This window comes from Candoia aspera, chromosome 10 (assembly GCF_035149785.1).
Source record: "Candoia aspera isolate rCanAsp1 chromosome 10, rCanAsp1.hap2, whole genome shotgun sequence".
Classification (NCBI taxonomy): domain Eukaryota; kingdom Metazoa; phylum Chordata; class Lepidosauria; order Squamata; family Boidae; genus Candoia; species Candoia aspera.
Window position 1 is genome coordinate 20,737,400 of NC_086162.1, and position 22,855 is coordinate 20,760,254.

Here is a 22,855-nt window from a genome sequence, read left to right on the forward strand (position 1 = left end):
AAAAAACAGACAGCGCTTTGATCACACCATCACGACCACCTTCCTGATTTTTTTTGACCACTGTGTAGATATACTTGCTGCTGGACAAATCAAGGTGCCATAAATCCCCCTTTCATCGGAAGGGCTGGTTCAGTAGGAGAAGCAGGGTTATACTGTATTTCTTCTGGAGGAAGATGGGACAGCTTTTGCAGCTATGTACCTTGATATAGATGAGGATTATCCCTTGGAAACTAAATCAGGACCCTACCATGACCTCCCAAATGATTCCACGTGATGGAGAAAGCAAGAATTCCTTTTCTGGACATCCCCAACGTCTCCCGTCCTCTTTGCCAACTCTTGGTTCTCCAAGGTCAGACTTGCCTCTAATTACTGTTCTCTCCTGCCTCGAAGTCCTGGATGAAGGGCATAAAAAACAAAAAAACCCCTTCAACTGGCTGTTCTAGTTCCTGATAGGGGCGTCACCCCAGTAAGTGGCCTCAAAGTGCTGGGAAAGGGAGGTGATAGGTTAGAGACTGGGATGGGATGTATGGAAAAAAGCCCTCCAGCCTAGCAAGGAGCTGCTGAACAGCAAAGTCTAAGGAGGTGTGTCTGGGAGTTGAGGAAGTATGCCCTGCCCTTGCCATCAAGTTATATTTAATGTTTAATCTTTATCTTTTAAGGACCTGACAGAAGCAGAACATTCTCAAGAAAGGCAAAGGGAAAGGAGAAGAGCCTGAGCAAGGTTGGGACTTAGCAGACGTAATGATGGGCGCCTACCTCCAGCTCCAAATGAGCCCATCTGTCCTTCTGGTGGCCCTGACGTTTTTCATGAAAGGTAGGAGATGGCAGGATTATGTGACAACTGCTACAGCTACAGGATAAGCCATGTTGGGACCAGGAATGCTTGGAAGGCAAGGGGTAGCATCTGGAATAGGCTTGGATGAGGAGTCCTGCTAAGCATGCGTGGTGATTAAATCCTCTGAGCTCTCTCAGCTGGGATCTCAGGAATGGTAATTTTGCCTATCTATAGAACCATAGATATTCTGGCATGAGAAAGGCATCAGATATGAGGGGACATGAAATGAGAGGCAGATCCTTGCCTGCTTGTGCTCCTTCCTATGCAGATTTATATAGATCTGAATTCTAGCACAGGGCTAAACAAATCTTTAAATTAAAGATTTTTCAGGGCATTAACCATACCAGTTTCAGATGATGAATCGATGAGCTGATGCATTTGCTTGGCATAAATATATGGAGGTGCCAAAACAGTTGCTCTAAAGATCAAAGCAAATTTTGTTTTTAGATCATGCTGCCGCAAATACTATTTTAGAAGAGATTATGTCCTTTTTTCTAAGATGGAGCTTGTGACAAATCTGTCTACCATCCATCCATCCATCCATCCATCCATCCATCCATCCATCCATCCATCCATCCATCTACATTCCTATCAATTGACTGAAAGGTCTGAGGCATTCTTTCAGTCTATCAAACTGTTAGGACTTGTTACTGTATTCAGATTATTAATTGAGGATATGAGACCTGCCCTCTTAATCTCAACTTTCCTTCATGGGGAGGTTTTCCTTCTTTTTTCTAACATGAAGTAATAGAAGCCATTCTCTGCTTGGAAGCTGAGATATATATCCGAAAAAGCCAAAACAGCTGGTAAATTGTAAGCACAGTTGTACTATTCAACTCAGCGATAGTATTTGTTGTGTGACTTGTAACATGGCTTTATTTCTTCGCTTCATGTACTTCACAGGGTTGTTCGGATGATGGGTTATGGCAGTTCTGTTGTGCACTTGCCTAAATTGTTTAAAGGACAGGTGAAAAACAAAAGCTGTAACTTAACTCTATTTCAGTGTTGCTCAACTTCAGCAGCTTTAAGATGTGTGGACTTCAAATCCCAGAATTCCCCAGCCAGGCATGCTGGCTGGGGAATTCTGGGAATTGATGTCCACACATTTGAAAGCTGTTTTGGTTGAGACACACCACTCTATTTGACTGAGGACACAATACAGCAACCTGCTTCTTTAGTTTTTGGTCACTTCCCAATTTTTGTTGTTTATTCGTTTAGTTGCTTCCAACTCTTCGTGACTTCATGGACCAGCCCACGCCAGAGCTTCCTGTCAGTCGTCAACACCCCCAGCTCCCCCAGGGACGAGTCCGTCACTCTAGCACTTCCCAATACAGTTTGGGAAAATCAGAAAGGCATCCTGTTTCCTCATTATCCTCAGCTATAGGAAGACTAAGAAATTGGCAATCATTTACCTATTTATCAAATTTATATGGCTGCCCATCTCACAAGTGATCCTGGGCAGCATGCAGCAAAAGAAGTATAAAACAATAAACATGTCAGACACAGTCATATTTAATTTATTTTTTTAAAGCACACATAAGAGATTCGATCAGCCACAAAGCCACCTCAAGACCTCCCCAGTCGCCTGAGATGCCCAGGCCTGATGGTATAGCCAGGTCTTGAGGGACTTCTGGAAAATAAGGATCATGAATCTCACTGAGCAAGCGTGAGTGTTGAACAGAATTTATTCAGGTAGATACATCAGGAAATGGTCGCCCATTGAGTCTGTGAGGCTGAAGAGGATTTTACCCCAGATCTCTGAACTTCACTGAAGATCTGGGGAAACAGGATCTTGGCCCACATTCATAAAGAGCTGGTAGAAAGATACCATTAACCAACCATTTCCTCAAAAAGCTGGGGCAGGCAAGAGGGGGAATGACATCGCAAAGGTCATGAGGTCTTTGTACAAATGACAGGAATTATGGAATTTGCATAATCTGGGAGTCGATGTCATGATTTGCATGATGTCATTGCAGCATCTAACGGATGCCAATGGTGGCAGGCACAGGTCAACAGGCAGTTATATTCAATGCCTTACCATCCGAGGAAAATTTTGAATTTTTGAATCATAGTAAAACTCAGATGGTTTTACTATGGCCAAGCCCCCTCCTTTATCTTCTGTTCCACAATCAACCTCAAAGGCCCACGGTAAAGATAATCTAATTTTAAAAAACGAACAAACCAACCATGATTTAGGCTTTTGCCTCTTCTCCAGTAGGCCTCTTTAGAGGCCTGAAGTCCACAGCCAACATGGTGAAACCTATAGCTATTCATTATATGCCTGTGGTGTGCACATGCATATGCAATGTTTTAAGAAATGGGGGGAAAGAATGGAGGAAATCTTACTTGAGGACATTTAACCACTGTTTCTGTAAAATTAGAGACAATGATTAGAAATAGCCATTAAGATAACTTCAAGACAAGAAAATATGAGTGTTGAACAGAAGTTGAACAGAAGGGGATTCCAAACAAGGTGTGTAGTTGTGCAATCATCCTCATTCCTGCCTCAAACAGGACTTGCATGGATCTGTGTTCCATATGGTGTTTGACCCTGCCGGAACCAGCCTCAAACTGCCTTGCAAATTTTAGGCCTCCTTCTCTCTTAGTGGGGCAACTTCATTTTCCAGGGTAGCCAGTTCTTTAGGGTTACACAACAGAGAGCGCACAGGTAGCTTTGTCAGCAAGGAATTATCAGTCTGCCAGCAACACAAATCTCAGTCAGGACAAAGTTGTGCAATAACATAACTTAAGCTCAGCTGGGGAAATCGTTTTGATAACCAATTTTAGAATTCTCTAATTTGGCTTCCTGTCCAAAACGACCTCGGGTGAGATGCATCCATAACCAGACTTCCATAGGGGGGACTTTGCACCGTTCCAGAATGAGCTCTGCTCTTGTGTGATCTCATGACACCATCTTGGTTTGATGGCTAGTCCCAATTATTTCCGGTTACGTTTGTGGCTTATTTAAAATCGTAGCAACCCTGGTCTTCCTTTGAACTGCTGCTGCTGTGGGAAGCCTGTGGGTGACCAGTTTCCACATTGGTAGGAGCTCTTGCTTCACCCTGCCCCCCAGCTTCCAGATGACAGACATCCTAGCAGGTCTTTCAAGGAGAAAGGCAGCTTGGTGACTCTGCCCCTCCCCATGATAAGATTTGCTATATTATTTGCTAGCTTGCTTGTTAGCATATGAGCAGACAAATACAACATGAATAAAGACTTTGGTGAAGGGGACCAGCTGTTCGTTTCATTTTCCCTTTTGTGCGAAGGGGTGGTGATGAGGATTTTTGAACCTCCAGCATTTGGGGTCGGAGAATGACTTTCGTGCCATGTTATCTGCACGTTGAAATCTGCGGATTGTCATTCAATTGCTTTCAAAGGGCTGGGGAGTGGAAACGAGGGGCAAGTAGAAGTGTCCTGGCTTAGCTTCAGTTTGGATGACATGAATCAATGCATTTGCACCACATTCTATTTATGGAAGCTTCTCACATTGTTTCTGAAGCTCTAAGATTCTGGAGAAGTAGCAGCGATAAGAGAACCGGGAAAGCAGTTGAACGCACACGATGCTATGTCCCTAAGTTCTGGGGTGTTCTCATGGGTGGAAGCTTTCGTATGCGTCTCACCTTAGGGTGGAGTCCTCACAATTAGTGCAGTCGCTGCCATGTATGAACAGGAGTGGCGAATGAAAGAGCCAAGAGGAAGATACGTGGGAGGAAGACAGGGCGGAAGAGGCTATAATGAAAAAGGAGAGACCTGCAGGTCAACTTGAAGAAGCAGAAGCAGGTGGAAATGGCTTTAAAGAAGATCCTGAAGCACTCAAAACAGGATGAGCCACCAAGTGGGGAAAATGAAATGAAATTTTCCAGTTTGGATTGGGGAGATGCCCATGGAGGAAAAAAAAAAGCACAGGGAGAGTTCTTTGTGGGTCAAGCCTCAGCTCCCAAATTAGTAATGTCCCAAATGTATGAAAGATGGTAACACTGGGGCCTTGCAACTTGCAAATTCATTTTGCAGGTTAGACACCAAAAGAAATGGAACCCTGAGATGTCTTTAGGAGTCACACTTTTGCAATGTGACTACCCTACAACCAGATTGATTGATCACCAAAAGCATTACTCTGCTTTCCTTACTTACGCTTTATTTGGCCATTATCTTTCAATCAGATCAGATATGCTCCTTTCGTTGCTTATAATTTCAATCTCAGATCTCTCCAGGAGTCCTAATAAAAAAATGTCACTCTTTTAATGAAGCCGTGATGAGCTTTCAGGCTGAATGGCCATCCGAATGAAAGAAAATTAGACCACGGTTGATTGATCATTGATGCCCTGAGTGAAAGCCTATACCAATATATTTTCACTCTTTTAATTTGGTTTTTCTTGTTTTGGCCATCCAGGTGCCTTGGCTCTGGAATGCCACAGCTGTGTGGACTTTGGTGACAGCGGTTGCAGTCAGCAGCGCATGAAGAAGCTGACCTGCCCAACCAATGCCCATGTCTGTGTGGAAACGGTGGCTGCTGTGGAATGGAGTAAGTAGCAACAAATGCCTTTTCATGCCTAAAAGGGGATGTGTCTTCTGAGGCTTGAGTTTTGCATTCCTTCTTTATTCTAATTGCAAATGCAAAACTCTGACTTCAGGTTTCTCCAAAGCTTCCTTCCTGTAATGGTATGTGGGAAAGACCTTGGGAGACTGAGCAAAGAGATACTGCCACGGGAATGGTCAGATAAGAGAGGGCATAGCCTGAAGCTGCATAGTGGATGGGGCAAGAGGCTCAGGAGGGACCCTCCCTAGTTTCTCTGGCTGTAAAGGAGATGGGGGAGGGGGGGAGAATTGTACTTTCAGACTTGCAAGATTCTGTTACTGGAGCTTTACAGTAAGGTAGAAATAGCTTATCTGGTCATGTTTCCCATCTGGTCTACCTGGTAAGGCTGACATCAATCTTGCAAGGCTGAAAGTACAGTTCTCCTGCCATCTCCTTTACAGCTCAAAAAACTAGGGAGGGTCTCTTCTGAGCCTCTTGCTCCAGCCACTATTCAGCTGCGGGCTCAGCTGTCTCTTATCTGACTGTTCCCTAGGCAGCGTCTCTTCACCCCATCTCCCAAGGTCCTTCCCACATACCATTACATGCCCCCTGCAAGCAAGATTTGTTTTTCTACCTCCCTCTCAGGATGAATTAACCATCGCTAGCACCCACCCACATGTCACCTCCTGGATGGCCTTGACCAACCAGGAGCTTGCAGATGTTTCATTGCCCAACTAGGTAGCATCATCAGAGCACTGATTGTGTTACCTAGTCAGGTAATGAAACGTCTGCAAGCAAACAACCCAGCTCAGAAAGCACCAAGACTCCACAGTTCAACCTGAGCCACAGATATTCTCCTCTATTGGAATGATAAATTTACCAACTGCTATTAGTCTTAAGTGCAAATGATGCAGACATCCATGTATGTTGCATGTTAACACAACCTAACCTATACACAATTTCCCAGCAACAGGGACCAAAGCACAGTAATCCCAATTTTTGCATTCTTGCAGGTTATCTTACTTTCCTCTGTAACCTCTTTGTTCTTTCAGGTCACGGGAAATTCTCAGTTGGCGAGAAGGGCTGCGGACTGGGCATGCCAGGCACCAATGACAAAGCAGTGGAGGTGCATGGCATCCTGGCCTTCTCTCACTTGCACCAGTGCAACACAAGTCACTGCAATGTTAAATTGGACATCAAAGCTCTACAGCTGCAACCCATGGGTAAATCCCAGCCAGATAAGAATGATGCCTCTCTTTAGAAGAATATTCGCGTTGTATATCCACTGCTATGAGAATGGGGAGCAAGGCGTTGGAATATTTTCCCAGCATCCTTAATGAACTGGGACCTCACATAGATGTGAACTATGAGTTTCTTCATGGCATCCTGCCTGGAGACCACCAAAAAATGCCCAGCTTGTAAATTAAATAAATTGTACATTAAATAAATTCTAGGCCTCCCCTAGGCGTGCAAGCCGGCTGGGTGACCTTGGGCCAGTCCCTCTCTCTCAGCCCAGCCCACCTCACAGGGATGTTTTTGTTGTGGGGAAAACAGGAGGAGGAGGGAGTATTAGGTATGTTCCCTGCCTTGAGTTATATATAAAAAGGCAGAATTAAAATATTATTATAATAATAACAACAATAGCAGGAAGTAGAAAAAAGGACAGGAAAAAAGTGGCAAAAGGAGAGGTAAAGGTAGAGATAGAGGTAGATGAAAGATAGATGAAAGAGGTAGAGAGAGGTAGAGAGATAGATAGATAGATAGATAGATAGATAGATAGATAGATAATGATAGATAGATAGATAGATAGATAGATGATATAGATAGATAGATAGATAGATAGATAGATAGATAGATAGATAGATAGATAGATATAGATAGATGATAGATAGATAGATATACAGTAGAGATAGATAGATAGATAGATAGATAGATAGATAGATAGATAGATATAGATAGGATAGATAGATAGATAGATAGATAGATAGATGATAGATACAGATAGATGATAGATATACAGTAGAGATAGATAGATAGATAGATAGATAGATAGATAGATAGATAGATAGATAGATAGATAGATAGATAATGATAGATAGATAGATAGATAATGATTGATAGATAGATAGATAATGATTGATAGATAGATAATGATAGATAGATAGATAGATAGATAGGTAGATAGGTAGGTAGGTAGATAGATAGATAGATAGATAGATAGATAGATAGATAGATAGATAGATAGATAGATCCACAGAAAATTACATAGATGTGTTCATATAGACATGAGCTCAACGTCAGGGAGTTTTTACCTTTTATCATCCGGAGGTCCACAAATGATGGTTTCAATGCTTTGTGGAAAACATGCAACCAACACAAAAGCCAGTTTACCTAGAGCAAGATGGCTAAGACGTCTCTTCAGCCATGCCTTTTCATGTCCTAATGCTAAGAGTTTTTTTACATAATTTGCAAATATGATTTTAATGGTTTTGTTTTAGTTTTGGTCATTTTTCTTCCTGAAGTTTTCAAAAATGCCAATAGCCCTCTTTGTAGGATACAACTTGAACCATTAACTATCAGATGCAGACTGTTTAGATTTAGCACTGGTTCCAAAGCCTCTTTGGGGCAACCTGGGGTGCTAGTTGGGGTTAAGAAAGGAAACAGGTGCGCCCAGCCCAGCCCAGCCCAGCCCAGCCCAGTTTCAGTGCTTCTTCTAGCATTCAAGCAATTAAAATTCATATCCTTCAGGCAGGCTTTTTATCCATGTTAATACTATTTTTTTAATGGCTCTATCTCCAGATAATGAGAGTGCACAGATTCCCAATGGAGTGGAATGTTACAGCTGTGTTGGCGACAACTGCACGATGGACAATTCTACCATTGTCAAGTGCTATGACAATTTCCGAGGTTGTTTCCATGGCAATGTCACTATGAAAGCAGGTAAGACCTCTGAAAGTCATCAAAAACCTTTACTCATTTGGCTACCTGGGGATTCAAGTGACCACATGCCCCTAAATACATTGGGCTTCTTCCTGTCCTAGAAAAGAATGGAAGAGATGGATCAGTGGAGCTAAGGGAATGAGTGAGGGATCTGTGTCCTCTTGGTGAAGACCATCACAGCCCAACAGCAATCAAAACTATGTTCTAATTGTGTAGAAAATCACATCCTCCAATATGTAGTAAGAATGGATAGAAGTAGAGGCTAAAATGGGGCATTCATGCTTGCTCAGGGAACCGCAAGCTTTTAAGAACTACAATTATTTATTTTTTAAAAAACCTTCTACCTATTTGGTGTTTTTTTTTAATATATATTTCTCTGTCAGGCAGGCATTCTTCCCTTGAATTTTCTTGTTAAAAACAAGTTACAAAATTGCTGCAGAGATTGTAGGAAGCATGTGTGTGATTCAACAACTCTTCACATTCTTAGTTTTTATCCAAGATAAATCCAAGGAATCGTTTTTTGACCTTGAATCAAAGTCCTTCACACTGTACACAAGGATAACTTGATTTGGAATAGGAAAAGTCCCTTTGGACTAAAACTGTAACTCTTCAAATACTGCATCGGCTTTAAACTTGCTTCTAATCTTTCCCAGGCAATTTTTCACTGACCAGGCCCATCAAGGGGTGTGTTGAAGATGAGGACTGCACCAAGGTCAGAAAAGGGAGTCCTGCCATCACCGTGACAGGCTCCTGCTGTTCAGGGAGTCTTTGCAATACTGATCTCTCCAACAAAACTCACTTCTCCACCTCAATTCCACGGCTTGCCTTCCTGCCTGGTCAAGAGACAAATAACGCAACAGTCACTACCCCTTCGACATACATCCAGATCAAAGCAGCAGCAGCTTCCACTTCCAGCAAGCTAACCCGTTCTATTGCTGTGACCTCATTAGTGTCCAGCCCTCAGAAGGACCAGGTCTATGACCACGACCATGACCACGACCATGACCATGACCATGACCACAGTCATGAACATGATAAAACCAAAATCATCTCCGTTCGAGGTGGGAAGGTGACCACTTCTGTGAAAGTTGAAGAAAGACATAAGCAACCAGCTGATGGGGCGAAGGGAGGTGTAGCAGGCTTGGGTGGGTCAGTTCTAATGACTTTGTTGCTGCTCGGCTTGTGTCTGTGAAGGTTCATCAAGGAGTGAGATGACGTTCAGCTTCCTCCCCCTTTCCTCACTAGATCAATCCTATCACGTACAGCTTTGCCAATGTAGTTTGGTGTGGTCTTTCCCACTCAGATTTGCCTACCTACATTTGGCATCCAAACCAGCATTTGGGACCTTATGTCCTATTTATGTCTTTTGAGTACTGGAAATAGATTTTCCTTTGGTGTGCTTCTCTATACCTTATTTTCATGGTAGCCATCTTGTACATGACTAGAAGCTAAAGGTCACTGTTATGCTGCAAGACAAATCCCATGTTTGTGTGCAGCAAAGCCTGGTTTTGCTCTTACAAAACAAAGTCAAATTCCTTTTGGGCGTGGGTCTTTTCCTACACTCCTTTTCCAATATAATTTTGCACCAAACTCACGGCAGCCCTTCTGTATCCATCCTTCTAAAGGGTATTCTCCTTGGATCATCCTTGGTGTAGCCTATTGAATAATTTTTCTTACATTGCACTGAACACTCTTACAGGTAGTCCTCACTTAACGACCACAACTGAGACCAGAATTTTGGTTGCTAAGCAAAATGGTCATTAAGTGAATCCAACCCGATTTTACAATCTTTTTCATGATGGTCATTAAGCGAATCATCATGGTCAATAAGCAAACCACATGGTTGTTAAGTGAATCATGCAGTTCCCCATTGATTTTGCTTGCCAGAAGCCAGCCGGGGAAGGTTGAAAACGGCGATCATGTGACCACGTGATGCAGTGATGGTCATAAATGTGAATGGGTTGCCAAGCGCCCAAATTGTGATCACGTGACCATGGGGAGGCTGGGACGGTTGTAAGTGTGAGCACTGGTTGTAAGTCAGTTTTTTCAGCACCATCATAACTTCGAACCATCACTAAACGAATGGTCATTAAGTGAGGACTACCTGTACCCTTTATCAGTCTTTGATATCAGAGGTTTTTAGTGGGCTGTATTATTTAATGTAGTCTGGGATTTTTATTAATGGACACTTATAGAAAAAATAGTCAAGGCCAAAGAGTCCCCTGATGCCATTCTCTCTCTCTCCTTCTCTCTCTTTTCCAATAATATTTTGTCTTCCCAAGAGTCAGACTTCCAGAGTTTTGGTGGTCTGCATGAGCTTCTGTTTGACAGAGGTCAGAAGCAAGGTGCATGCATTTGAAGTTAAGCTGTAACTTAATGATGCGAAACCAGCCTTTTGCATGGGCCCTAATGACTTCACCCTATCAAAGTGTTCTAGCAATCGTGAATTTCAGAGAGTGCCTAAGATCCAGGAGGCAGTAGACATGGTCCCATTGGGAGCTTACACAGGGCAGAGTTTGGAGTTCGGTGGGTTGTTCCCACTGTGAAATTTGGTTTTTAATTCTGAAAAGTACAGGTATGAAAATCTAAAATCAGCATTATTATTTTTTTTGCTGTTCAATCGTGCCTGATCCTTGGCAACTGCCTGGACAAGTCCCTGCAGTTTTCTTGGTAAGATTTTTGGAAGTGGTTTGCCATTGCCTCCTTCCTAGGGCTGAGGGAGAGTGACTGGCCCAAGGTCACCCAGCTGGCTTTGTGCCCAAGGTGGGGCTAGAACTCATAGTCTCCCGGTTTCTAGCCTGGTGCCTTAACCACTACACCAACTGGCTCTCACAAAATCAGCATGTGTAGCTCCTTACCTTTCCAAGGGGACCTACCCTGACTCCAGGGAATGAATAAAGTTAACCAAGCTGTTACCCTCATTTATTACAGGTCAAATCGTGTGAAATAGCACCACAGAATCTTCAGATGGCAATTTTGTATATTAAGTAATTACCATAATTTGATCATACAGGGAAGATTTGTCTTCCACATTTACAGGGGAGATGGATTTCAGTTTTTGCCTTCTTACTGAATTGAACCTACAGCCAACAAGCAAACATCCCCTCCATAAACTCAGCTCAAGGCAATGGAACACCAAATCAATGGACAAGACAAAGATTTAAGTTTTGGCTAAATTCATACAACACCCTAGACTAGACTAAAATGAGGGTTGCTTGTGATTCAGCATATTGTGTAATTCCAGCCATTGTCTTAGCGTGTTGTAATGAACCAGGTCATCACATTAAGCCATAACACAATTTATTTGTTCAGGGATAGTGAACATAGCAATTGTATTTTTTTCACCCTGGTGAAGTGGTGTGTGGTTTGAATCCAGTGTCTGAATCTCAGCAGAAGTCCCAGTCTGGGCCATGCCTCCCTTTCTGCTCCAAACTTCCCTTGTTCTGAAGCAGGCACAAATCAAACTTCCAAATGCTTAAACACGTCTGTTGCTGTTGTTATTATTTTCCATTCATTTTATGTTGTTGCTGTTTGTACATAGTTTTAAGAGTAGCTCTTGCCAAAGCAATAAATTTCAGGGAAAACGACTTGGAAAGATTTTAACAAATAAAGAGACTGCAACTTGGCTGAAGAAAGTGCCTGCTTAGGAGATTTGGAGGGGTGGAGGGGGGGGAAGGTTGTTTTGCTTCTTATTGCTCATCCCTGTTATTGTTTGCCATTCACATGCCACTTATCAAGGGACAAAATAAGGAGAGAGGTCTATGTTCCATTGCACGTTTTGCAGAACAAGAAAACAAGCAAGGAAGGAGGGAGGGAGAGAAGCAACTTGAGACTGAAATATACAAGGTTTGAAAAAAGAGAACAGGGTTACTGCTCCATTGGTGTCCTAGAAGGGACTCTAGACTTAAGGGAAATCAAGGGGAATGGAGTGGTATCCTCTAAAATCATCAGTCTTTGAGGAGCTAGAAGGCAAACCCTTAGCAGCCTAATGAAGAATTTTCTGGCTTTGCTAATTCATCACCAACTCTAGGATTGATGGAAAGTCCCTTTCAGATACAAATGCATCTTGTTCCTCCACAGTTAGATTGCGAGAGGTCCATCAGAAGCATGGCTCAAAGAGAGTTAATGGTCCGTAATTCATTCTCTCTCTCTCTCTCTCTCTATATATATATATATATACACACACACACACACACATACACTGTATATATAGTAATTTTATTTAACATTACAATTAAAAAGATAAGAACTAATACAAACTAAAAAGAATAAAAAATAGAAACTGCAGAAAAAAGGGAAGGAAGGAAGGAAGGAAGGAAGGAAGGAAGGAAGGAAGGAAGGAAGGAAGGAAGGAGATGACTTCCCCCTTCATCACAAGTATAAACAATTTTAATAACTGATCACCTTCTCTTAAAATACAAAAAGTGATCTCTTTTTCCCATATCTCATCTCTCATCTATAAACCAATCCTTAAAGCCTTGTTATTCAGTCTGGGCCAGCAAAAGTCCATTAAGGGTTACCAGAGATAACATATCTATTTTAACCTTGATCAAATAAACCAACTTTATATTCCTTCTGTTTACTTTTAACAATGTTGATCCTTAATCCCCTCAAATCAAGGCCTGGACTTTGATTTCTTCTCATTTTTTCTTTCTCCCTTCTCAGAAAATTCTTCACAACTTTAACAAGTCTCTTTTATTAATCCAATATAAGAAAATTACCCAGGTCATTTTTTTTGTCTGGTAAGACATCAACCAGGTTCATTTGTATATCCGATGTAGCATCTCCTTCCACATCATTCCCATAGCACGTCATTTTTAGATTCACTTTCAGATCAGTCCTATCCGGTAAAGCTTGCTCATTTTCCAAATCATCTTCCGAATACAATCTGTCTATAATGGCAGACATTTTTAAAATTAACTTCTGGGTCTGCAAATGGTCTGTAATCCTCCAGGGGATAATGGGCACATCAGATTTTACCAAGTACAGAATAGTTATTAGGTGGCAAAAACTGCTTTCTTAAAGCTTGCTGGGAGAAAAAAGTAAGCCAATGTTAGCAAATATAAATAGAAAACTGGTTTCAAAAGTTGGATGTTTCCTAATGGCCAATTCAGCTATTAACTACTTTTTAAGGCAGCATGCTGGCTGGGGAATTCTGGGAGTTGAAGTCCACCCATCTTAAGGTTCCCAAGGTTGAGAAACCCTGTTTTAAGGCCTTGTCTTGCTCCGTACTAGAACCCCCCCCATCTCAATAAAATGCTGAAACTGAGAAAACAACAATTAGAGTTGTATAGGAGGACATGCATATCAACAACCACACATTTTCTTACTTTGAACCATGTTTGGTCTGAGGTTGACCACAGTTCCTACAACAGAGAAAAGGGAACTGGAGAAGAGAAAGGAAAGGAGAATGGAGGCGAGGGGAAGGAGATGTGGAGCAACATTTTGCAAGAAAGAGACACTACGCAACCTTGCCAAGCTTGATCTTTGCCTATATAAAGGGCTGTGTGTGGGATGGTTACTGTTAGTCATTCTCAGACTATGCATGCCAATCATATGTACAATCAGTTGCTTCTGTCGTTTTCCTTTCCTCTTCTCTCTTCCTTGCTTAGTGTAAAGAACCTGCCAAGGATGTTATTTCCATGAAGGAAAGATCTTCCCTCTTCTCTCCTCTTGACCTTGGCAGAGCTGAGTTGGCTGCCCAACTCAGTTTTTTTTTTAAAAAAACAGTAAAGACATGTTGGGCATAAATTACATGCAGTTAACAACCTGGGTGGTTTGATTCTCAGTGAGAAGGGAGAAAAGTTACATTTTAAAAATTTTATATCTCCCCAGAGGAGCATGTGGGAAGTCCTTCCTAGGAAAAACCCTTTGGCCATCAGTAATTTTTAAGAACAAATTTTCTCATCTCACCCTGTCCAGGCACATAGACAAGCTTATTGGCATTCTTCTTTCATTAATGCAAAGATCCTAAAGTGCATCTGGAGAGGTTCTTGCGCAGAGACCTCAACAGAAGGTCCAAGACAGAAGCGAGACTCATTACTCTTGGGACTTGAAATGGGGTGTTGTCACTTGTTGGATTCTTTCACAAGGAACCAAACATCTGGATGGTTTGCAGAAGAATGCAAAAGGGTGAAAGAGCTTGGTTTTCTGCATTCCACTTCCTTCTGCTTAAGAGCTGTACCAAAGTGACACATGATGGGTCTAAAGGCCAGGAGCATTGCAATGAGGCCATTTTTCTTATCAGTTATCTCCTTCATAATTATCTTTGCAATAGTTAAAATGGAAAACATCTGGGATTATTTATAAATAGAAATACTTACAGCTATGCATAAATGGCCTCTCAAAATTCTTCACCAAATCTCTAGGCGGAGGAAGTGAGTGGGTGGTCTCTCAGGAGACCAAGCCTGCACACCCCTGAGAAGCTGATGCTATGATGAAAGGCAGGTCATTCAAACACACCTCCCTTGGCCACCTGGTCACTTAGTGAATATTAGAACTCTCCATTCTACCCACATCAATGCCTTCAAAATCCTCTTCTCCCTTGAAAGGACACGTAAAGCAAAAACTTTTTCCAGCGGTACACTTTGGGAACTTAGGGAGCAAATGGCCCTTCCCCACAGGTTTGGATCCAGTCTGAAAGCAGCTTGAGGCCTCTGTGATCCCATGATGTTGGCTGCTTTTAATAAGTCAATTTAGTTCTGCCTTTGTTGTGTGTAATTGAAACCACAGCAAAGCTACTCTTTTCTTTAAGCCTGACGGGGTGGCTCTGAGGAAATTCTGAGCAGTCCAGCTCCTGCATTTGCAGGAACACTTCCCTTACCTTGGCACTGGGCTCCATGTTTTTCTAGGGGACACTGTTGGGGGGGAGGACTGCAAATAAATTATTTTATTTCTCCTTTGCATGGAGTCAGGTGAGAGGATTTTTATTACCGTAGGACCTGGCAGGCAAGGATTAAATTCCTGCTTGCTTGCTTCTTGTTCTCAACATTTTGAGGGTTGGTTGTTTTTTTTTTAATCCATTCAGTCATGTCCAATTCTTAGAGACTGCCTGGACAAGTCCCTGCAGTTTTCTTGGCAAGGTTTTTCAGAAGTGGTTTGCCATTGCCTCCTTCCTAGGGCTCAGAAAGAGGTTGGCTGGCCCAAGGTCACCCAGCCAGCTTCGTGCCTAAGGCAGGACTAGCACTCGCTGTCTCCCGGATTCTAGCCTGATGCCTTAACCACTACACCAAACTGGTCTCAATTGAGCATAAAGAACTTAATTTAATGGATTTCAGGTTCAATAGGCCACATTAGAGTTCAACTTCACCACCACATCTGCTAATTCCAATTGCCATCTGGACTATTGGCATAATTTTCATAATGTGAGAAAAGGGGATAACAATGTTGTTTTTGCAATTGTTATTTCTACAATAGAAAAGAACTTGCTTTTTCAGTAAATTGCCAAATGAAGCTTGCTTTCCAGTAAATCGCAAAACTAGGCTTGCTTGTCAGTATATTGAGGATGTGGGATATGTGGTTAGGGGAACAGGAGACTGTGTCTCCATATTAGCAGGTGTAAAGCAAATAAGCTGCCTAACCAATGCTGAAAATATGCTCAAAACCAGTTCTAGCGAACTTTGTGGTCAGACAAGACCCTGACCTACTTGCTCCAAGGGGGTTAGCTGCCTTATAAGGAAAAAAGTAAATAAGGGACTGGGGGAGGTAAAAAGTGAGGAATGGGAGATATAAACAGAGGCGGGACTTCCTACAGTATTTTAGGCGTTTTGGATAGGCTGTTAACTCCTAAGTACCTATCCAATGGGGAACAGTAGGAGGGCTTCTAACGGCCAGGGTAGGGAATAAAACTGCATGCTTTGTGTGAAGGGGTGTGCCTATTTTGGCTGGGCACCCGTCCTTGCAAGAACGTTGATAAAACCTTTTTGCTGCTTCTCAAGACTTTGTCAAATTTATTCAGTGGGGGACTTTTCTCACAATAATTATTCAAAAAATATAAAATTACACAAACGATGAGACTTTGGATTTCAAAGGCATGTCTTTGTCTCTTTATTAGATTTCTATCCCACATTTTGCTCAGGGGGTCAAGGCAGCCTACCTAGTGTTCCTGCCTTCTGTTTTTCCCCACCACAACTATCCCACAAGGAAGGTGGAGCTGAGAGACAGAGACACTGGCCTAAATTCATTTTTGTGGCTGAGGGGTGGGGTGGGGGGTGAAAATCAGGAACATTTGGACCTGAAGCACATCCCTTTGATCCAAATGGCCAATTAAATTGAGGTACGTTGTATGTGCAAACCCAGCCAATAAGCCAGTTGCTTCAGGAGATATAAGGAGAACTTGGTCACCCAACACACGTTCTCTTATTGAATCTCCAGCAACAAGATGCAACTAGTTTAGGTAGCCCCAGGATAGTCATTCCCAATTCCAAGCCACATCTGCAGATTGCAAGGACTTCCCCAATGGTTCCCTCTCATAGCAGATGATATAGTCCTAAGACCCAGTCCTGAGCAGGTCTGAAATGCGTTGCCAGGTAAGACCATCTGCAACCACTCCGGAAGCTTCCAAGGTAGGGAAACGGGTGTACCCTGCATTGCTTGCCAGAGGCTGTGAAATGCTTGTCATGGAAAGCATAGCATGGAATTTGTTAAATTGCTCCCTTGAATCATAGAAGTTTGGTAAATCATGCTGTTCCTTGGAAATAAATCAGCAGGGATCTGACCAAGGTGCCTGAGCAGAGACTTCAGTTTTTGTGGTTGTTGCAAACTGCCTTTTCACACACTAACCACCCCGCTTGATCTGCACACATGACGTATGTTGAGTGAAGACAATTTAAGCCACCACAGGATCAGCCCTCTCTTGACAGAAGCCATTTCTCTTGAAGCCTTCTCTCTGCCAATATTTCTGCACCCTGCATTTCTTTTAAAGACTATTTTAATCTTCAGGGGTTATTTTTAAGAGCGTTCTTGTTTCTGTGGAATCTACAATGAAATGATGCCCTTAATTTCCCTCAGCTTCATGCGGCCAAACATTCTGGTCAGTAGGCAAATGTATCTTCAACTCTGAAGGGCTTTGGAGTTATCCCATCTGGCAGGAAGAGACTTTCCTTGAGTTCCTCTTTTCATTAGGAGTTAATTTTGACTTTGGACAAGGGCCAGAATCACAACCAAGCAGAGAAATCACGCGGCAGCTAAGAAATGCCCCTTTTTCTGCAAAAGGAACCAAGTGAAAGACAGCAGACGTGATTCCTACAGCCTCAGACAGGTAATTTCAGGGTCCAACCCCAACACCTTCTTGGGGACAGTGCTTATTACAGCACCACAATAGCCTGCCTCTGTCTCTGTCTCTGTTGTTTCTGGATGTGTTAGACTCTCAAAAGTGGAGGAATGTGTTTTGATTTGCCCTTGAGAGATGGGTTCTCCCTGGCCACGTCTTTTCGTGTTTTACCAGTCTTATACTTAGTGGCACCTAGGATTGCGTACTCTTAGTCTCGTGGTTTTCTATTACAATGTACGTGGTTATCATAACCAGGCAGGTTGCATTCCAGTGTGATTTTGTTCCATGCTTTTAGCAGCTGGCTTGGATTGGAAAATAGCTGGACCAGAGCTAGGTGTACTTTCTAATGTTGGCGTGCTTGTGGGAAAAGAGCCAGAGCTTGGAGGCACCATCCAGTTGTGCAATGTACACAAAAGTGTGGGCTATTTCCTCTCCAAAAGGAGTTCACGTAGCATCATTGGAAGTGAACTCACCAAAGAACTTGGAATCCCCAAGTCAGTTAAAGTATTTCTTACCATCCCCTACCTGAGCCCACACTTTTTTTTTTTTTTTGAAAAAAGGATGGAAGATTGTCAATAGTTAAAAGTGCCCAAGTGTCATAGCAGAGCCTGGAACTATGAAGATATTTGTCAGACATTATAGAAATTTTTGGAAGCACTGGATGCTACAGCTAGACATTTAATCTCTACATGCAATCCCTACGAAGTAAGACATCTGCAGCTCCAGAATTCCTGATGACCATCCAGTCTCTGATTTGAAATCTTTGACTTTGGAGAAGCTGCCATTTCCCCAAACAGCCTGTTCCACCGGAAAACGGCTTGCACCCTCAGCACTTCTTTCTCTGACCCAGCTGGGAAATGCAGAAGTAGTCTAGGTGATATAAACAGGGAAGATATCCCATTCTTCCTTCCTCCTTTTGGCCATGTCTGGTGATTACCCCCCAGCCCATAAACTGGGAGGAAGGGAGATTCATGACAGGAAGGAAGACAACCTGGGCACATTTAAGTATGAGGTGTGAGCACCAGTCTAAATCTGGATCAGTTCAGAAAGAAATTAAAATATTTCCCAATGTATTTTTTTTTTAATTACAGTAGCTTGTTTCCAAACAAGTATAACCTGAGTTTGGGAAGAGTTCCTTGTCACTAGTTCATAGACTTGTTGGAAAAGAGATGTTGAAATTCTACCACCTAGTGATGAATTTTGGGAGCAGCGCATGTGAAAGTCTGGGAGAGAGAACATGCATGTTCTGAGTGATTTTCTTGGTTGCTGTTGTGGAGGATAATTTGCCTCATTCTCTTTGATAATCTACAGTACTCTTTTCTTGACCAAGGGGCACACTTGAGGGCTTCCATCCCAAAGGTGGACAGGGCAAATCAAAATAGAACAGGCAAAGTCAGGACAAAAAGCAACATGTAATTTAAATTTCCATGGAATTGCAAACAAATACTGAAAAATACATGCAATTAATGTTATGATTCCTGATGTATTTAACATTACAGTTCAGCAGTAATATTTAGAAGGGCTTGTAGGGGGAAGACAGAAGGTTCTACAGTCCTCACTAAAGATGGCAGCTCTTGATTAGCCAGAATTGGTCCGTGGCCCCTGCTGTCTTGACACGTCCCACCCGCAATGTAGGAGAATCCTGTTTCACTTTATACCTTCCAATGCACCAGGGGTGTCTGCAGGGTGTGGTCAAAAAAGTGAAGGTGGTGGGCACGATGGCATGATCGAAGCTCCACCTATTTTTTACATGTGTCATATTATGCCTTTATGTTTTTGACCACACCCTGCAGTCACCTCTGCATCACACTCTATTCCAGACCCATGGCTGCCTCATAGAGCCTCCAGCTGCATGGTCTTTCAGATCCCAACCTCTCCCAGGTCACAGAGCTGAAATTCATTAACAGAATGTCCAGATTTGTTTGGTTTTTTTGTTCGTTGTGACAGGATTTGGGGGAGTTTTTAGCCTTAGTTGGCTTTAAAACAGCAAAGGAAGTGCCTGTCTCCCTCAGAAAAAAAGGCAGCATGCATTTTATTCCCATTTACTCACAGAGAGTACTCCCACACCAACACATTCTCTTGGCTCTTCAAGGGCAAAAAAAAAAATTTTTTTTAAGGAAAAGTGTATTTTCCCCCCTTTAAAATGTTGCCCTTCCCAGGTTCAGAGCAAGTAGGTCAAATAACATTAATTCTTTGATTCTCCCTTTCCAGGGTTTTGGACTAGAGAAGGACCATCTGATTTCTTATTCCTCCTACTCTGTAAGGTTCCATTACATCATGAAGGTTAATTCCACTTCTCTGTGGCTTTCCAATGTATCTGTACCATTATCCTCGGAAACCAAGTCTGATGTGAGCAGGCTCATGGACATGCTTCAGGTCTTTTTCTATGGAGTTCTTTTTCTACTTGGTTCCCTTGGCAATGGAGCTGTCATCTGGATCACAGTCCGCCAGGCTTCACGGACCATCAGCTGCATCTGGTTCTTCAATCTAGCTCTGACCGACTTCCTGTTCTCAGTCACCCGGATTGTGCCCCTCATAAAGAATGCTTTTGATAAAGGTTGGCCCTTTGGAAGCTTCCTATGCAAAGCCAACAGCTTCATCAAGTACCTCAACATGTTCTGCAGTGTCTTCCTCTTAGCTGCCATCAGCATGGACCGGGCAGCTTGTGTAGCCTACCCAATATGGTCCAAAAGGCACCGTGACAGCCGCTTGGCATGGCTAGCTGCCAGCGGAGCTTGGTTCATGGCCATTGCCACAAGCTTCCCTTTCTACTTCTACCGTGGCATAAAAATTGATAAGACTAACAAGACCAAGTGCTCCTTTTCACTGGAGGGAAATGAAACAGCAAAACTGACCATCTATATGTTGAGACTGATATGTGGGTTCTTGGCCCCCTTCACCATCATTGTGATCTGCTACGGCATCATCACGGTGGTACTGAGGAGACGACGGACTTCCCTCCGCTCCAAGAAGCCCTTCAAGGTCATATTGGCTCTTGTGGTCACGTTCTTCCTCTGCTGGGCACCATATCACATCTTCCTCCTCCTCAAATTGGCAGGAGTGAATGGCATAGCACTTTCTGTTGGCCTCCCCCTCTCTTCCTTCCTGGCCTATCTCAACAGTTGCGCCAACCCTATCCTTTACTTTTTCATGGGCATGGACTTCCACAGAAAGCTGACTCTTTACAACATAAGCTCTGCATTCAGGAGAACCTTGCTTGAAGACAGTGGCACCTCACTTAGAAGACTTAGCAGATGCAAGAAGGAAACAGTTTCTTCCACTGATGAGATAGCTCAGTCTTCAGTAGTCCATCAGCTGCATTGCAAAAACTCGGCACTTCGAAGTTTGACTTAGGAAACCCATGTGGCTTGGGAACTCATGTGTGACAGGTGAAGAGGCTTTGTAGTCCAGCACATCAGGAGGACAGCAGTCTGATGGAGGCTGGATCTGTCACGCCCATTACCAGAGCAATACAAGGCTTCCTTTTCTTCTTTCATCCCACGTTTTTCGACCACTGATATTTTCCGGACATTTTGAAAATGCAAATGCTTGTATGTGAGAAAGAAGCTTTTTCTTACATCATGAACTGTGAAGGATTGGTTGTTTTGCTCCACGTTCCTCAAAAATGTTATTTTCCTTTGCAGTTAATGTATACGTATACACTTCCCGCTAGATCTGTACATTTGTTTCTTTGAAAAGCTTGTTCGACCGATTCTGATATTAGCAGCCCTGTCTGAGGTGCCTTCTAACGTAAACATAAGCCACCATGTAGCATTCTAAAATCAGGGTTAAGGAAGTATAAAAATAAGTTGGTTTTGTTTTAAATAAAGGGAATGTGTCCTTTTAGCCTGCATGCCGTGATTGTGTGATTCTGCATTACTATTTGCTAATGCAGAAAATCATTTATAGGAAACCTGTTCCATGCTTAGAAAATTGTCAGCCTTCCCAGGTAGACCAGACAGGAAACACAACCAGATAAGCTAATTCTACTTCACTATAAAACTACATTAACAGAGTCTTACAAGTCTGAAAGTACAAATCTCCTGCCATCTCCTTTAGAGCCCAAGAAACCAGGGAGGGTCCCTTCTCAGCCTCTTTCTCCACCCATTATGCAGCTACGGGCTACGCCGTCTCTTATCTGATCGTTTCCTAGGCAGCATCCCTTCACCACGTCTCCCAAGGCCTTTCCCACATACCATCACAAAAATATAGGAGCTGTCTCTGGCATAATGAGCTCTGAAGGGTTTACTCTCAGGATGGGTCCTGGTTGGCATCCTGCTTGTTTTGCAGAAAGTTCCTACTCTCGCTTCTGTAAGGTATAGAAAAATACAATTTGTAAATAAGCAAGATCTATATAAACATATAAGGCAGTATCATATAGATCTTGGTTGGAGGAGATTTTAAGGTGTAAATACTAATAATAGTTAATAGCAACGTTTAAGCTAGTAACACAATGTTAAATAATTAAACTAACACGAAGACAGAAAGAGACAGTTAACACAAGTAAAGCTTTCAATGTGTGAAGACCTTGGGATAATGAGGTGAAAACTGGCAGGCTTTCAAGAGAGAACAAAGGGAAAAGATGGGCCTCTTTGTGAGCAGCTTAACAGAAAGAGAGAGACGGTGGGACCCTGTGCCATTAGCACTATGCAATCAACATCAGGACGACCTCTCCATGAATTAGGGTAGGATGTGCCAAAAGAATGCAAGGGAGGAAAGAGCAGGCAGGGGCCTCCACTGGGAACAAGGAGATAAGGTTTGGTGAAAATAAGGGTAAGAGGGATGAGGCGGTCGGAAGATTGTGCGTCTGAGTGCCCAGCCAATGGGTAAACAGGCCAGAAAGGGGAGGGGGAGGCTGGACAGGGAAAGGTATAAGGAAGTGTGTATTTGTAATTTTGGGGGTGGCATCTCTCCTTTCGATCAGACTCTGCGTAGCCTGGTCGAGGTGCCCACCGCGCTTTGCAAACCGCTCAAATAAAGTAAGTTCCTTTTCAGAGATCTCTGGTCTAGTTTTCGTGATTTTCATATCCAACACTTCTTAATCATATGTATCAGCAGCAGCCCCGCAACTAGGGTCTGTGTCACCCGGGGCAAACATGGATTCCGCCCCCCCCCCCTCCATTCAGTATACAAATACTATTTTGCCATTTTGGCACCCTCCCCCCCCCCCCGCAGCGCAGCACCCAGGGCACGTGCCCCGCTTGACCCCCTAGTTGCAGCCCTGATCATCAGCAGGCTTAAAGAGCACATGTTGCAAAGAAGATTGGAGGGTTTCTTTTCAGGCCTACCAAAA

At 42.9% G+C, this 22,855-nt stretch overlaps 2 protein-coding genes across 2 annotated transcripts; both read left to right on the top strand.

Annotated features, from left to right (window-relative positions):
• Positions 1-677: 677 nt before the first annotated feature.
• On the top strand, positions 678-10,049 carry LYPD3 (LY6/PLAUR domain containing 3). The gene is made up of 5 exons (XM_063312121.1): positions 678-814; positions 5,226-5,357; positions 6,404-6,574; positions 8,151-8,291; positions 8,945-10,049. The coding sequence occupies exons 1-5, from the start codon at positions 742-744 to the stop codon at positions 9,481-9,483; spliced, it is 1,056 nt and encodes a 351-aa protein (XP_063168191.1). The 5' UTR covers positions 678-741; the 3' UTR covers positions 9,484-10,049.
• A 9,730-nt stretch (positions 10,050-19,779) lies between these two features.
• LOC134503412 (chemerin-like receptor 1) lies at positions 19,780-21,408 on the top strand. Its single transcript, XM_063312211.1, has one exon. The coding sequence runs from the start codon at positions 19,840-19,842 to the stop codon at positions 20,914-20,916; it is 1,077 nt and encodes a 358-aa protein (XP_063168281.1). The 5' UTR covers positions 19,780-19,839; the 3' UTR covers positions 20,917-21,408.
• Positions 21,409-22,855: the final 1,447 nt, after the last annotated feature.